At 30.5% G+C, this 18,187-nt stretch overlaps 1 protein-coding gene across 4 annotated transcripts in view; it reads right to left on the bottom strand.

Moving 5' to 3' along the window:
• Positions 1-9,631: 9,631 nt before the first annotated feature.
• The window catches only part of LOC145267017 (dynein axonemal assembly factor 9-like), a 159,657-nt gene continuing 151,101 nt past the window's right edge, over positions 9,632-18,187 (bottom strand). For all 4 annotated transcript variants that reach the window (XM_080122933.1, XM_080122932.1, XM_080122931.1 and 1 more), the window contains exons 36-40: positions 18,078-18,152; positions 15,842-16,020; positions 11,345-11,410; positions 10,388-10,481; positions 9,632-9,880 (exon numbers count right to left, since the gene is read on the bottom strand). In XM_080122933.1, the coding sequence (XP_079979059.1) occupies positions 9,777-9,880; positions 10,388-10,481; positions 11,345-11,410; positions 15,842-16,020; positions 18,078-18,152 (518 nt within the window). In that variant the 3' untranslated portion in view covers positions 9,632-9,776. The remainder of the gene's footprint in view (positions 9,881-10,387; positions 10,482-11,344; positions 11,411-15,841; positions 16,021-18,077; positions 18,153-18,187) is intronic.

An 18,187-nucleotide genomic window follows, 5' to 3' on the forward strand; every position in this document is an offset into this window, starting at 1 on the left:
GGTCGAACTTTAAAACGATACTGATCTTGGTAAAATCCGTCGCCTCTATTGAAAGTTTAAGGTAGACATGCAAACAGGCATACATACATACATTTATATATTGGTAACTAAAAATTTTCGATCCAAACTGATAAAAAAGCTTGCCGTTCTCTGAATACCCATTATGTAAAATTTAAAATATTTACACCAGAAATTGTCTGAGTAATTTGGAAGAGACCGCAGAGGTCAATTTTGTTTAAACTTTGACCCCTATTATGACACCTTACAATTTATTGTTTTGGGCTCAAATCAAGTTATTAAGTTAGATCCATGTCCAAGGAACCTATATCTAAAATTTCAAGTGTGTAGACCCAAAATTGTCGGAGGAGTTTGGTAGAGTTCTCAAATGTCAAATCGTTAAACTTTGACCCCTTAATCGACAAATTTCTGGCCAAAAAGCCGATCACATCGATTTCCCCAAATCTCAGGACCCTGTATATAAAATTTCGAGTCTGTAGACTAAAAATTGACAGAGTTATTGCGTAGGGAAATGTACACAGTCACATAGACACACAAACGCGTTCACTTTTATATATATATATATATATATATATATATATATACTAGCAAAAGTACCCGTCGTAGACTGGATTCAAAAACAGCCTACAGAAAATGGACTCTGATTTATGAAAGTATGATAGATTATGAAAAGGAAGGGTTGTAAAGAGATAGCTTCGAATTTGGGGGGTATCAAAACCAAAGCAAAATATGATGAAAGTAAAAATAAAATAGATAAACCCCATAATTTATCATACCATACCTGTTCACACTGAAACACTTATCACAATATTCTGTGGATCTATATTAAAAAACATTGTTAAACTTTGTAACATATTTCCATTCTATGGAGGTCAGGTGCGAACGAACACCCCATAATTTTATTATACTATATTTCTTCAAACTGAAACATAATTATCAAAGTATACTTACGCAGATAGATATGAAAAGTCTTTATTAAAGTCTGTGCCTATTTCCATTCTATGGAGGCCAGGCGCGAACGCAGACCTCACAATTTTAATGAACCACCGTTCTGCAGGATCAAACATACCCATTCCTGTGTCTCGATACATCTTCTATCATTATGTGTAATCAGTTTTTTTAAAATAGTCAACCATATAGGAGTCTATTCGTGACCACAGACACACACACACACACACACAAAATTAAAAAAAAATCCAGTGATGGTAAAATCCAAATAATATATATATAAATAAGAAAGATCAGGGTCATTTTGACTTTTGTTTCCCTTTATTTTATATTTTATTTTTTTCCCCCCTCTCTCTCTTCCCTGATCTTTCTTATTTATATTTATGTCTCGGAAGTAGAGTGAAAAGCATATCTTATTTTTCTTTTATTAATATTATTGGAATCTTTTCTTTTTTCCTTGTACACATTTTTGTGAATTATTCCATGGATTTCTGCCTTTGGATTATTATGGACCATCTTCTTCCAAATATGGGATTTCCTGGGATTTTACTTGTACAAATGGAAATTCTTTTAACTTTCTTGAAGTTTTAAATTTGGATTTTACCGTCACTGGATTTTTTTATCTTCCACCAGACTATCCATTCGTGTGTAATCACCTTTTTCTTCACCATATTCCCTCTGCTTCACTTTTTTTTGTTTTCAAGTAAGATCTTTGACTTACTTGTTGTTTCATCAAATACTTCTGCATGCAAAATCCGATCCCGCATTTTGCTAATTCCTACCCTCTGATGAGAAGGAAAGTATTTCTTCGAAACTCCGCGGATTAAGGACTATCCATTTATCTAGTGTTTCCTTTTCAGATTAAATGTTTTTAACTCATTTCAAAGTGTTTTTTAACATATTTTATTAACTATTTGCTCATATATATATATATATTATATATATTATATATATATATGTATATATATAGTCATTCATATACAGTACTGTTTCGCTGTTTCACAGCTCATCAGTGCGACTAGACAAGCCCAAATGACAGTTGGAGCTTCTATCCATTGCACTATACGGCTGGTGCTACGGAGGCAGTGAAATAATACTGTTTTGAAAACTCAATTTGTTTACACAGACGAGCACTTGCCATGAAAATAACAATAAAGCAGAGATAGGCTCGCAACGTCCATTACACCACGTGATCAAGATCAGAGGAGAGAGAATCAGAGAGAACTTGGTCGTTTACGGCCTTTGAAATGTTTTCATAGATGGTAGCGTCATCAGCATGAATGTCAACGAATCATCTTAGGATGTGATTTGCAAGATCATTGATGTAGATCAAGAAGAGAGTAGGGCCGAGAATGAAGAGAAAATTGGTAACATACGCATTTGACATATCAAATAGTTTATTCGGTTTTAAATTAGGAATTTAGAATTAAATATTTGACTTGAACATATTTATATTCTTGTAAATGATATCTAACTCCCAGCTGAGAATACTAAATATCCCGAGTTTTATTTTACAAATTATTAAAATCTTAAATTAAAAAAAGATTTGTTCAGTTCTTAGCACGAGATATGCTGAGTGACATTTTTTTAAATTTATTTTTTTATTTAGTTGTAAGTTACTTTCGGTTATTTTGTTATTTGGATTCTTATATATCTAATAACGAACTCAGAAATATTAGCCTTTAAAGTTATTTTTATTTTTAAAAGCCAATAGCAAGCAAAATTGCTTGGCGTTCAAGTAAGACACTTGATGTTAACTGAATATTATTCTTTAATCCTGAAACTGTAGCTCTTTATGAGCATACAACACAGCGAAGATAAGTGTCCACTTAGTATTTAAGGTACTTACACTCCTCGGATACAGACAGTGCAAACGTAGATGTGAGAATTCAAACAAAGAATCAAATTTGTCTGTGACAGAACATCATGAAGAGAACATGGGAATTAGTGATGAGGGTTCTGAGTGTTTGGATTACGAACAAAATAGCTTAGTGGAAAGTATAGCAGAAATAAGAAGTAGTAAGTTAATAAACAGTGCCGCAAAATATAAATAAGGTCAAACCCGAAAGTTAGTACTGAAATGTGAGAAAAGAAGACAATGCTACAATTTTTGCATAATATGTTGATATCAAATTAAATCAGGGCACAGATAATGCTTCTGGCTTTTTGGGTCAGGTATCAACCATAATTGTCTCTAATAATCTCACCAAAAAAGGGAACGAGCCCCTAAGAGACAAATAAGGGGCTGAGCTTAGAGGCAAATGAGCCATAAGACTAAACAAAAGGTACTATAAACTAGTGTTTTCTCAAATGATATCGCCGCAATGGGTTGAGCAGCTAAGAAGCAAATAGGTAGTAGGATTAAGCAAGAGGTTATGCTAACTAGTTTGGTCAAGAATTTCGGAGGGGAAGTTTAAACCAAAAGAAAACTAATTTAGCAGGCAGTGTGAAAATTTATCAAAAGGAGAAAAATATCAAGAGGTAAGAAGGAGCGAGGATTGTGGAAGAAAAAATCTCACACTATAACAAAGTGCATATGAGCGCATGGGAAAATATCAGCAGCAGCAAAGGATGGCTGGCTTGCGAAGAGATTAGCAGCAGCAGAAAATGCGCATATGCAAATTAGAAAGTGTGTGCGAGAAGAAGAAGGAAAAAAAGGAGAAAAAATGCAACACGAGAAACAAAGTCAACGTCAAAGGAAATGGATGTGTAAGCAAAGGCGACTAATACCTGGCTATGGCCAGTGAGGGGTTGAAGAGGAAAGTGTACCCGGGTGAGATAGACTTTTAAGCGGTGTCGAAAGTAACGGCAATAAAACGATTTGTAAAAAAAGAGAAAAATTTTATTTATTTATATTTCTGTTTTATTTATTTTTTAATTCAATTTTCACCCCAAACAAGGCACGTTGTCACTTTGATGTAGGGGGCTACTATTAGGGACATAAGTTGCAGGGGCATTATGAAGGAAGATGAGTAGCAAGATGTTTGTTCACATTACATTTGAACTTCTGCATGTCAGTACAGTTGGGAAAGCAGAATTCCGGAAGGGAGTTCCAAAGTCTAGCAGTTCTGGGGAAGAAACTATTGGAGTAGAAGTCTTTCTTACACCTAGGGTTCTCTACTCTGTAGGGGTGGGACTTAGTTGCTTGTCGGGTTTGTCGGGGGTATTTACGTCGAAGGGGTACAAGTGCTTGTAGTTCGTCAGAGCATCCACTATTAAAGTATTTTTTTTTATTTTTTATTTTTTTTATTACATTTTCACCCCAAACAAGGCAAATTGCCACTTTGGTGTAGGGGGCTACTATCAGGGGCAACAACTACTGGGGTACTATGTAGGGATTTGGGCAGCAAGATGTCGGTTCACGTTACACTTGAACTTCTGAACGTCAGTACTGTTGGGGAAGCAGGGACTTGGAATGGAATTCCAGAGTCTAGCGGTTCTGGGGAAGAAACTATTGGAGTAAAAAGATCTTTTACATCTAGGGATCTCTACAGTGTGGTGGTGGGATTTAGTAGCCTGTCGGGTTTGTCAAGGGTGCTCACGTCATGGGGGCACAAGTGATTCCAGTTCGTCAGAGCATTCACCACTAAAATACTTGTAGAAAAGGCAGAGGGATGCAACATTTCGTCGATGGGACAGAGGCTGAAGCTTAGATGCCAGTTCAGGGCCTATCAGGTTTGCGACTCTCTTTTGAACCTTGTCAAGGAGCGAGAGACTAGCAGCAGATGCACCAGCTCAGATGTGGCAGCAATACTCCATACATGGGCGAATGGTGGCCTTATAGAGGTACAGGATACTTTCAGGTGTTAGTAGTTTTCTAGCACGGTAGAGAGAGCCCACCTTTCTTGCAGCGGCCCTAGCAATGCCTTCAATGTAATTGTTCCAACTCATGTTTCCTGTGAACGTTAGGCCAAGGAGTTTGAAAGATGTACTCTCAGATAAAGTGTCGTTGGACATTGCTATTTATAGAACAGGCAGAGGGATGCAACATTTCGTCGATGGACAGAGGCTGAAGCTTAGATGCCAGTTCAGGACCTGCCCACTGCCCAGCAATGTCCTCACTGTATTCGTTCCAGTTCATATTGCTCGTGAATGTTAAGCTGAAGAGTTTGAAGGTCCCTAAATGCTAGAAAGATTTCTACTCTTATAGTTTCTTCTCTCGAACAGCTAGACTTTGGAATTCCCTTCCTGCTACCTGCTCCCCTTACTGTATTCATATGCAAAAGTTTAAATGTAAACGAAACAAGCATCTTGTTAATCTTTTCTAGGTATGGTCCAAAATAATAGCCCCTTGCGTCCAAAATATACGTTTTTTTTTAATGTCTTAACATGCAAAAAACAAAACAAAAACAAAACACACACACACACACACGCACACACACACACACACACATATATATATATATATATATATATATATATGCAAGATGTTTCACTAGTTCCAGAAATTTAAATATAATTTTAACTGAAGCAGATAAAAGCATCCAGATTTTAAACGAAACAGAAAAAAAAAACTGCCTCCAGTCGACTGATGAAACTCAGTCGAAAGTACTTGCAAAAAAAAACAACCAAAAGAAAAAACAGATGGGCGAAGACGACTCTGGAACTTTCTTGCACAGATTCAACCGAGAAATAAAAACGACAATTCAAAAAATTGAAAAATTACAAAAGCTTATTAAGCAAGAACACTCTTTGCTATTTAACAATACTTGTCTGAATACGCACGCGCATGTGCGCCCGAGCACACACACACACACACACACACACACACACACACACACACACACACACACACACACACACACACATCTTCTTAAGTCTTACACTTTTATTACTGAAAATCATGTCGTTATGATTTCCGCATAAGGCGTAAATCTGACCCAACAACGTTTTTTCTTCCATGCAGTGGATGCATTTTTTTTTACAAAAAAAAAAAAATCATCATTTTTCTGTTTAAAAATTACGGACCTTTAGTTTAAGTCAAGGGAGATAAGTCAGGTTGTCATACTGACATGGGCACACAACTCCTCCATATTAAAACTTACGATAATACTCGATAGTTCGAAAATTGTATTTTTACTTGTAATTATCTTTCTACTGGATCATTGTTTTTTTTTTTATATAGTTTTTGGAATGTATACTAATTTCGACATGACACGTAAGTGCATAATAATGTTTTCACCTGAAATGTGTTGGTTTAAAAGATCATTAATCCACACAAGAACCATAATATTTCCAAAATCCAAGGGAGACAACCATACGTGATATTTTACACATTTTCAGGGGAAATAACTCTGAGCTATTTATATGAAAAAAAAAAAAAATTGCAATTGGAATTGACATTTCTGTTTCTATCTAGTTTTCGAACTGGAATCCATAGGTTCAAAAGAGAGTCGCAAACCTGATAGGCCCTGAACTGGCATCTAAGCTTCAGCCTCTGTCCCATCGACGAAATGTTGCATCCCTCTGCCTTTTCTACAAGTATTTCTACAAGTTTCTGTTCTGTTCTCCGAATCTGGGGTATTTAAAGAATCTATTTGGGCGCTTATGCCAACGGATACTTAAATCTAAGGGAGATAACCAGCATAGACATAGCAAAAATAAGCATATTTTTCAAAGTATAATTTGGGTCGCTGAAATAATCAGTAGAACAATAAAAGAATGTTGAATAATAATGATGATGATGATGATGATGATAATAATAATAATAATGATGATGATGATGATGATGATGATAATAATAATAATAATAATAACAATAATAATAATAATAATAATAATAATAACAATAATAATAATAATAATAATAATAACAATAATAATAATAATAATAATAATAATAACAATAATAATAATAATAATAATAATAATAATAATAACAATAATAATAATAATAATAATAATAACAACAATAATAATAATAATAATAATAATAATAACAACAACAATAATAATAATAATAATAATAATAATAATAACAATAACAATAATAATAATAATAATAATAATAACAATAATAATAATAATAATAATAACAATAATAATAATAATAATAATAACAATAATAATAATAATAATAATAATAATAATAATAATAATAACAATAATAATAATAATAATAACAATAATAATAATAATAATAATAATAATAATAATAATAATAACAATAATAATAACAATAATAATAATAATAATAATAATAATAATAATAATAATAATAATAATTACACGGTTACTGTAACCGAGTTCCGGAAATTGCTGAAGCAGTTTACGAAAAGGAAACAAGCTAGCGATAAAACTATACCTGAATGAGGTTAGTCCCAGAAATTGCTGAAGCAGAAAAAAAAAATAAAAAAAAAAAAATAAAAAATAAATAAATGAATTCTATACCTGCAAGGGCCGAGTGAAGTTAGTGCCGGAATTTTCAACAGAAAAAAAAATAAAAATAAAAAAATAACAAGTTAATCAATGAACTTAAAATATAACAATTTTCAGTAACAAAATAAACTTATTAATTAACGTATTACACAAAACAAAAGTAAACAACCTGTTACACTATAACGATGTTAATTAATCAATAACAAAAATTAAATAAACTTGTTTGAAACAATGGTAATTAATCAAAAATTAAATAAACTTGTTAATTAACGAAAGTAAAAACAAATGTTTATGAAGGAGATTTTGAAGTATTTAAACTGTCATTTTAATTTTTTTTTTTAATCGAAAATAAAAAAAAAACTGGAAATGACTGATTACGTAAAATAAAGAAAAACAAATTTCTTATTTTTTAATTTTTTATTTTTGTTAAAAAAAAAAATTCAATAGGCGGTTTAAATACTTCAAAAATCTCCTTCAAAAAGTTTTTTTTTATTTTTCATTAATAAACAAGTTTATTTAATCTTAATTTTTCATTAATTAAAATCGTTTCATTGTAAGATGTCATTTACTTTTTGTTTCGTGTACGTTAATTAATAAGCGTCCCAAATTATATTTTGCAAAATATGCTTATTTTTGCTATGTCTATGCTGGTTATCTCCCTTAGATTTAAGTATCCGTTGACATAAGCGCCTTGATTTAGTTGTAATCTCTCTTTGGAATTAGAATTGAGTCCTTTCGGTAACCATTGGCGTGAATGTTGACTCAAACAGATTCGTTGAATGTTTTCACACGGACATTATTACCAGCACAGGAAATTATGGCGTTATGGCGTTATGGCGTTTATCGCCATAATTTCCTGTCCTGGTGCTGGTAATAATGTCCGTGTGAAAACATTCAACGTATTTAGCCACACTGAAGAAATGGTTATCTTCAAATTCAGCATTCCTGTGTTGACAAAGGCTTTGATAATAATCGATAATAATCTGTTAAAAATTATTGAAAAAATGAATATTGCAAAAAAAAGTTAAGAAAAAAAAAATCGAAAAAAAACTGAAAAAATTGAAAAAACAAAATTGGAAAGAAAAAAAAATTGAAGAAAAAAACTGAAAAAAAATATTGCAAAAAAAAGTTGAAAAAAAAATCGAAAAAAAAATCGAAAAAATTGTAAAAGCAAAATGGGAAAAAAAAATTGAAGAAAAAAACTGAAAAAATATTGAAAAAAAAGTTGAAAAAAAAGAGAAAAAAAATTGAAAAACAAAATTGGAAAAAAAAAGTGAAGAAAAAAATTGAAAAAAAAAATATTGAAAAAAATCATTGAAAAATAAAATACAAAAAAAAATTGAAAAAATTGAAAAAACAAAATTGGAAAAAAAAATTGAAGGAAAAAACTGAAAAAACAAATATTGAAAAAAAATCATTGAAAAGAAAAAGAAAGAAAAAAACGAAAATAAAAATATAGAGAAGGGGGGGATACCGCTCGTACACGTGAACCATTTTCTTGTCTGAACAATTGTTATGTACTGTTGTGAAAATGTAGGACGAAATGAAATCGAAGGCGGAGTTTATATATATATATATATATATATATATATATATATATATATATATATATATTATATATTATATATATATTGTTTCAGCTAAGGGAAAATCCTCAAAAGAAGAGGAAATATCCGACTAGCTTCGTCAGTATTCATAGATGGACTGAGTTATAATACCAAATAAGAATGGAAAAATCGTAGCAAATGAAGGGGAGTTAGATAAGAAGGGGGAGTGGAAGGGAGAGGACGTTGGAATTTAAAGTAGTAGGAGTGTATATAATAAGAGGGAGGGGTTATTATTAAATATTAATTATGTGTTAATGTTTATATACGCTCTTCTAGTTTATAACGGTTTAAAATTAATAGACGCTAATCTTATTTATAACGGCATGAGTTTAAGCAGTAGTTAGCAGTTAATTTAATGGCAACCGGTTGCAGAGTCAGTGTTAGTTGGCGTGGTGTGGTGGGAAGAGGAAAGAACAGGTTGCAAATGGGGTTTAAAGTGATAGTGAGAGATGTAGCTGGGCGGGGAGAAATTAAAAAATATTTATTGCTTTTTATTTACTATTAATTAATTTTTGAATTGCCGGACGTTGTAGTTCTCTCTTTCTTTCTTTCAACTACAACGTCCGACAATTCAAAAATTAATTAGGTCTTTGTTTGTTTATTTATTTTCATAGGCTTAAAATTACAACGTGGTTGTTTTTAAATAAATATATATATATATATATATATATATATATATATATATATATATATATATATATATATATATAGTTTGTATTAAGCTTTATCCAACTAAAAAGAATAAAGTTTGGTTTGAATTTTAAATGTTTTTCTTGTTTGTATTTCTTTTTTGTATTTTCATGATTCCTGTTTTGAGTTGCAATCTTAGAGGAAGACAAGGCGCTTGCGTTCTTTTTCAATTTCTTCATTGAATTTGTTGATCTCTGCATTCGTCAGTTCCGTGTATTTATCCAGGAAATCTTCCAGATCTGCAGAAATGTTAAGGAAAACCATTTTTCATGGCACGAATATAAAACCAGCAGAAAAAACTCAACGTCCCTCTTAAAAAATTTTTTTACATGTAATTACACTTTTAGTTTTTATGTAGATTCTCTAACCTTTCGTCCTATGGAAAACACGCAAATAATTACATTTATATGCATACTAGCAATCCCTGGCCAGTACCAGATGGGTGACCATTTGGAAAGGTTGTATGTAATGCAAGATAAAATACCAGGTTGGGAAACTGGGGCAGATTATCCTTCTCTCGAGGGTAGATGGGACTCTCTTAAACCGTGGTAGGCAACCTATCTACTGATGGCGTCATGATAAAAAATACCCTTGATAGCCCTACGAAGCATCAAGTCTTCAGCTACGGACAATATTTGAATTACACTACAAACTCGTGTAGTGAGTTCAATCTCAGCTGCGGCTGCAGGTTAGGTTACGTTTAAAAAGAAAAAAAAAAAGAGGCATTTATTTTTTTGAAAGGATACACGGATGCTGAACTGACCTTTCACCTGTCATGCAAACGTACTGTTGTCCGTTGTAATACCAACCGGAAGGCAATGCATCCAAATGGTGTTGTTCCTACAAAATAACAAACAAAACGTAATTCAAACACGTGACAATGAGATTTTTTTGATGTTTGAAAATGATCTGTCACTTTTTGATGGTAACGATGCTGATAATGATAATCATGTTAATGATGATGATAATGATGATGATGATGATGATGTTTACGTTAATGATAACAATGACGATGATGATGATGATGATTATGATAATAATGATGATGATGATTATGATAATGATGATGATGACAACAATGATGACGATGATGATGATGATGATTATAATGTTTATGATGATGATGATGATGATTATGATAATAATGATGATGATGATTATGATAATGATGATGATGACAACAATGATGAAGATCATGATGATGATGATTATAATGTTTATGATGATGATGATGATGATGATGATGATAACAATGATGATGATGATGATGATGATGATGATGATGATGATGATGATGATGATGATGGTAAACAAAACATGTGGCAGTAAGATCTTCCGATGTTTGAAAATGCTTAGAACGGTCTGTAATTTTTGGTCTGTCATTTTGGTCTGTCATTTTGGTCTGTCATGTTAGCTCTGTCGTTTATGCCTTGTCGTTTTTATAATGACAATGATAATAGTGCCAGTGCCGATGATGATGATGATGATGATGATAATGATGATGATGACGACGATGATGACAATGATAATGATGCTACAATGATGATGATGACGATGACGACGACGACGACGATGATGATGATGATGATGATGATGATGATGATGATGATGATGACGATGATGATGACAACGATGACGATGATGATAATGATGATGATGATATAAACCCAAATAAATCACCCATATAAAGGATGTTTAAATACCTGAACTTTTTTAATAATCTGTTGAGGAAGATCTCTTCTCTTTAACAAGAACTTTTTTTCAGGAATCTTGAAAAAAAAAATAAAAATTAGAAAAAAAAAAAATAAGATTCATTTGTCGGAAATCGAAAAATATTAGGAACTGAACATTTTTTTTTTTATGTTTTAAAAGCATGAATTCTCTCCCCTGACATTAAGTTAAAAACTTGGAGAAATATTATTGGAAATTCAAGGTTTAAAAGTGAATGTCACCACGACCAAAGTGCTGATCAGTGTTTGTAGTGTTAGAAAGTTCCCCTGTTCGGTTTATGGAAATGGAATTGAGTGCAATTGAAATTTTTTCATACACAAGAATTGCAGTGGAAGTACCAGTAGGTTGAGAAAGTGATAATTAGTTTTTATGTAAGATGATGGAGATGATGAAGATGGATGTGAACTCAGATGTGGAGAAAATATATTTGGATGTGATGAAGATGTTGAGAAGTTTTGTTACCTTGGTGATAACTAGGGCTTTGACTCTCGAGTATATATCCGACACAGTTAATCAACCAAGAACCACATCACTCAATATAAAAGCATATAAGATATCAACGGATACACACTCGAGAGTCAAAACAATGAAAAGAATATGCTGTTGTCCTAGCCCTACTGATAACATTGGAACACAGGGAGGAGCAGGTGCTATTGTAATTGCAAGAATTAAAAATGGATAAAGGAAATTCAGGGAATTTCTGCCATTACTAACCAGCATAGTGTTATCTCTTTTGCATAAAAAACAGTGCTTGTAACCACACAACTGTTGGACTGGTTATGTTGTAACTATGGCGGATAAGAACTCAGATGTGGAGAAAATATATTTGGATGTGATGAAGATATTGTTAACAAGTTTTGTTATCTTTGTGATATGATTTGAGCACAGGATGGAGCAGGTTCTTGTGTGATTGCAACAGTTAGGAATGGATGAAATAAGTATTGTGAATTCCTGTCATTACTAACCAGCAGAACGTTGCCATTGTCGACCAAAGGAATAATCTGTAGAAGGTTCTGTACTACACACAACATGTATTGGTCCGCGGACAACATTAAACTGGTTGGTTGAAAGATGCTAATCAGTTTGTGTGCAAGAAGTATGACACAATGAAGATGGATGGGAACTCAGATGTGAATAAAATATATCTGGTAGTGTTGGGACGATTAATCGGAATCAGGAATTCCACATCTGGGCAGGAGCTGCTAAAAACAGCCTATCCTCCCTTGACAGAGTACAAAATAGACTTCATAACTTCACTTCCCTGCAACCTCTCTCTCACAGTTGCTCCGCAACCGAGAAGGCTAACATGCTTGCCAGTCGGTTTGCCTCAAACTCCACACTGGACCCTCTAAACCACCCCCTACCTCAATTTCCTATGCAGACAGACGCCACGCTAGACGATCTGGAAATCACCCCTGCTCAGGTGCATGCTATCATAAAAAACCTTGACACTTCAAAAGCATGTGGACCCGACCTCATCCCAGCTGTGCTATTAAAAAAGTGCTCAGCCGAAGTAGCTCCAGTTCTCTCCAAACTCTACAACAAATGCCTTAATGAATCTTGCTTTCCGAGCTGTTGGAAAACTGCTTCTGTGATACCAGTATTCAAGAATTCTGGCGAAAGAACTGACCCATTAAATTATCGCCCTATTAGCCTCCTCCCACTTTTTGCCAAAATATTTGAGACCTTAATTAACCATGCTCTACTCCAGCACCTTACAGATGCTAAACTTCTGACCGACCATCAATATGGATTTAGACAAGCCCGTTCCACGGCAGACATCCTCACTGTAATCTCTGAACGCATATACCATTCACTGGACAAAGCGGGAAGTTGACATGTATTCGGTTGTTTTCTAACAGTATTTTGTCTAGTTTATTATTTATAATACCTTTTCCTAAACGTACCCTCTCCGAGAGACAGTCGGCTGCCATTTTGAATTTTCCAATACATCGGTAAACATTGCATGTTTTTTGAGCTGAATAAACATGTTACACTGAATAAAAACACAAAAATATATCCAGTTAGGTAGAAAAGTAACTTATCTTGCCTTTGATAACATTTATTTGTTCTATATTTGTTTTTTGACAACTTTTTCGAATCTAAGTGTACAGTAATACAAACCCAAAAATTAGATATAAAATAAACATTTGAAAAACATAAATTGGATTTAAAAAAAAATATTAATAAAAACCAATCAGATATAAAAATATAAAAACAATAAAAAATAATAATTTTTAAATAAAAAATACTAAAAAAAAATAAAGTAATGAAATAAAAATAAATAAAATAATAGAAATAAAAAAGGAAAAATAAAACATAAAAATACAAAATAATCAAGAAAAAAATATTTGCTTTTAAAACATAATAACGAATATCATTTAAAATATAATAAAAATATATAAACAAACACGGAAACATATAATCGAATCGGAAACTCGAAAACCAAATGAAGTGAAATAATTAACCACATCTTAACATGTGAAATAATAGCATTATTTAATGTTAGCAACTGATAGTCTGTTGTAAAAAATAAAAAAAGGGCTACCTTTACTGTGATAGAAAATTAGGCATTTCTACACTATTGGGACGAAATTTCAGAAAACATTATAATAAAATGATAAGTATAAAAATAATAAACACGAAAATAAATAAAAATATGAAAATGATATAAAAATGATACATCGAAAAAAATATGTTCATTTAATAAATAAATTATATTCATAAAAAAATAATAAATAAATTATATTCATAAAAATAATAAATAAATTATATTCATAAAAATAATAAATAAATTATATTCATAAAAATAATAAATAAATTATATTCATAAAAAATAATAAATAAATTATATTCGTAAAAATAATAAATAAATTATATTCATAAAAATAATAAATAAATTATATTCATAAAAATAATAAATAAATTATATTCATAAAAATAATAAATAAATTATATTCATAAAAATAATAAATAAATTATATTCATAAAAATAATAAATAAATTATATTCATAAAAATAATAAATAAATTATATTCATAAAAATAATAATTAAATTATATTCATAAAAATAATAAATAAATTATATTCATAAAAATAATAAATAAATTATATTCATAAAAATAATAAATAAATTATATTCATAAAAATAATAAATAAATTATATTCATAAAAATAATAAATAAATTATATTCATAAAATGATAAGTAAATTATATTCATAAAAATAATAAATAAATTATATTCATAAAAATAATAAATAAATTATATTCATAAAATGATAAGTAAATTATATTCATAAAAATAATAAATAAATTATATTCATAAAAATAATAAATAAATTATATTCATAAAATGATAAGTAAATTATATTCATAAAAATAATAAATAAATTATATTCATAAAAATAATAAATAAATTATATTCATAAAAATAATAAATAAATTATATTCATAAAAATAATAAATAAATTATATTCGTAAAAATAATAAATAAATTATATTCATAAAAATAATAAATAAATTATATTCATAAAAATAATAAATAAATTATATTCATAAAAATAATAAATAAATTATATTCATAAAAATAATAAATAAATTATGTTCATAAAAATAATAAATAAATTATATTAATAAAAATAATAAATAAATTATATTCATAAAAATAATAAATAAATTATATTCATAAAAATAATAAATAAATTATATTCATAAAAATAATAAATAAATTATATTCATAAAAATAATAAATAAATTATATTCATAAAAATAATAAATAAATTATATTCATAAAAAATAATAAATAAATTATATTAATAAAAATAATAAATAAATTATATTCATAAAAATAATAAATAAATTATATTCATAAAATGATAAAATAAAATAAAATAAATAAATAATAAAATAAAATAAAAAATAATAAAATAAAATAAAAAAGTAATAATAAAATAAAAATAATAAATAATTATTAAATAATAAATAAATCATATTCATAAAATAATAAATAAATAATAAAATAAATAAAATAAAAAATAATAAAATGAAATAAAATAAATAATAAAATAAAAATAATAAAATAAAAATAATAAATAAATATTAAATAATAATAAATTATATTCATAATAAATAAATTATATTCATAAAAAATAATAAATAAATAATAAAATAAATAAATAATAAAATAAAATAAAATAAAAAATAATAAAATAAAATAAATAAAGAATAAAATAAAAATAATAAATAAATATTAAATAATAATAAATAAATTATATTCATAAAAATAAATAAATTATAATTTATAAAAATACATAAGCATAATAAAATGATAAGTATTAAAATTATAAACATGAAAATAAATAAAAATATGAAAACGATATAAAAATGATCAATAAAAAAAATTTTTTTTTCATAAAATAATAAATAAAATTTTTTTAAAAATTTATATAACAAGAAAAGTTAGTGTTACATTTTTAAAACATGGTCTCATCCAATCTTTTAAAGTTTCTTTATCGAGACGGCAACCGGAAAAGATGACGAAATACGTTGTCTCGGCTTTTTCTTTTTGAATGGACGGCTTTGGATCAGCTTGGATATCCAGTTGGTTGGACAGAGTAACGTAGTGGAATGTAGACATTTGCCTCTCCCCTAAAATATTTGTTGTGGGGCAAGGGCCCCCAGGAGATAAAAAAAAAAAAAAAAAAAAAAAAAAAGCAAGGAGTCAATAATATGCAGACAAACATTGATTGAAAGCAATATATAGTGTCCTGGCAAGCAATATATATAAAAAAAATGACTTGTGTGCCACCACCAAAAATCGAAACCAAAACGTTTAACTTATATATAGTGTCCTGGCAAGCTACACATATATATATATATGTATATATAGTGTCCTGGCAAGCCATATATATATATATATATTTATTTACCAGTGGTGAAAAAACCAGACTAGAGTGCTCAATGTGTAGCCAGAGCAGTATATAGGAAATTCATTACTGTGAGTCCAGAATGAGTTTACATATTGTTTCAGCTAGGGGAAGATCCTCAAAGAGAGGAAATATCCGACTAGCATCGTCAGAATTCAGAGATGAGAATTTCCCCCTAGCTAAAAATTTCCCCCTAGCTGTAAACTCATTCTGGACTCACAGTAATAAATTTCCTATATATATATATATATATATATATATATATATATATATATATAGGAAGGAGGAGTTTGATAGAGTTTTAATAGAGAGAGAGAGTCATCCATATACAGTACTGTTTTGCTGTATCACAGCTCATTAGTGCAGCTAGACCAGTATCTTTCCTTAGCCAGGGATTGAACCTACATATATATTTATACAGGATGGACCGATAAAATTGTCTCCCTAGTAAAGACGACATGATTCCATTTCCGTTTGATGAAAACCATTTTTCTTTTTTGTTGCAAACCATCTACTAGTTGGCCGATTGTGTACAAATTCCAAGATTAATAGGAGCCTTCTATCATGTCTTAAAGCGACACAGTGTTCAACGAGCGAGTAATTCACAGTAATAAATTTCCTATATATATATATATATATATATATATATATATATATATGGCCTTGCTAATGAAGCCGGATATGGCTTCTGTTGCCGGGTTCGAATCTATTGACCAGTGTTAATCGTGACACCTTGCACTGATGATTCCCAGAATGGATGAAACACTTGTGTCTATAGGTATTTAAAAAATATTATAATAAATAATTATGTCAGCTCCTTTAAGAAACTCGTTTCTTATCATTGAGCACTGTGAGTTGAAATAAAAAAGCCAAGTACGTCCAAGGATGGAATACTGCTGCCATAAGAGCTGCTAAAAACAGCCTATCCTGCCTTGACAGAGTACAAAATAGACTTCGTGGCTTAGTGGAGGATGGCCTTTTCTCTACCCTGTAACCTCTCTCCCACAGAAGAGACGTTGCGAGCCTATCCTTGTTTTATCGTTATTTCCATGGCAGGTGCTCGTTTGAACTCCAATCTCTGGTCCTCCCTCGCCAATCTTTCAGAAGGGGGGGGGGGAGCGACCAGATCTGGGAGCTGTTTCCACAGACTTCCGGCCATGTTTGAATTCATGATGCCAGCGTTTTACAAGGTCATATGATGGAGCATTATCACCATAAGTTTCTTTCATTTCATGAAAAGTCTCCTGTAGTGTGCGTCCTTTCAAATACAAAAACCGGATCCCTGCTCGACATTGAACAGGCTCCATTTCACACCTGACTCAGTTCAAACACCTGTAAAACAGAAACCACAATTAGTTCAGAGCTGTAATTTGCCACATAACCCGTAGAGATATAAGTCATTGCACATGCAAAATTTCAGCTAGATCAGACAACTGGAAGTGGGCCAGGGGTATTACTTATTGCACGCCCCTCGTATTTGTAAGGGTTTTAATTTTGTGGTTGTTGCGGATGCAAACTGGCATACGCTCAGTTTTGGTAGAATTCAGGTGAAGCCCTGTACAGTTTGTTGCTGATTCAAGTGAAGATAGGAGTGTCTGGGTGCTAATGAGGTTGTCAGACTTGTCACCTTAGAAAAGACGACATGATTCCATTTCCGTTTGATAACATATTCCACCATTGCTGATCATCACAGCATTGTTTCACTGTCCACCCAATAGTCATTAACCATTATCCTCAAGTGGCCCTCGGCCCTTGATAAGCGGTGACAAAAATTCTTACCTGAGAACAACACCTGCCCGCGGACGTTGAATACATTTCCGTGGAACGGATAACCATTTAAAGTTCCTTTCAATCCTGAAAAATAGAAAGGTGCTTGTTTAGATAGAGCT

Source organism: Euprymna scolopes, chromosome 42 (genome assembly GCF_053919585.1).
Source record: "Euprymna scolopes isolate OS-2025 chromosome 42, ASM5391958v1, whole genome shotgun sequence".
NCBI lineage: Eukaryota > Metazoa > Mollusca > Cephalopoda > Sepiida > Sepiolidae > Euprymna > Euprymna scolopes.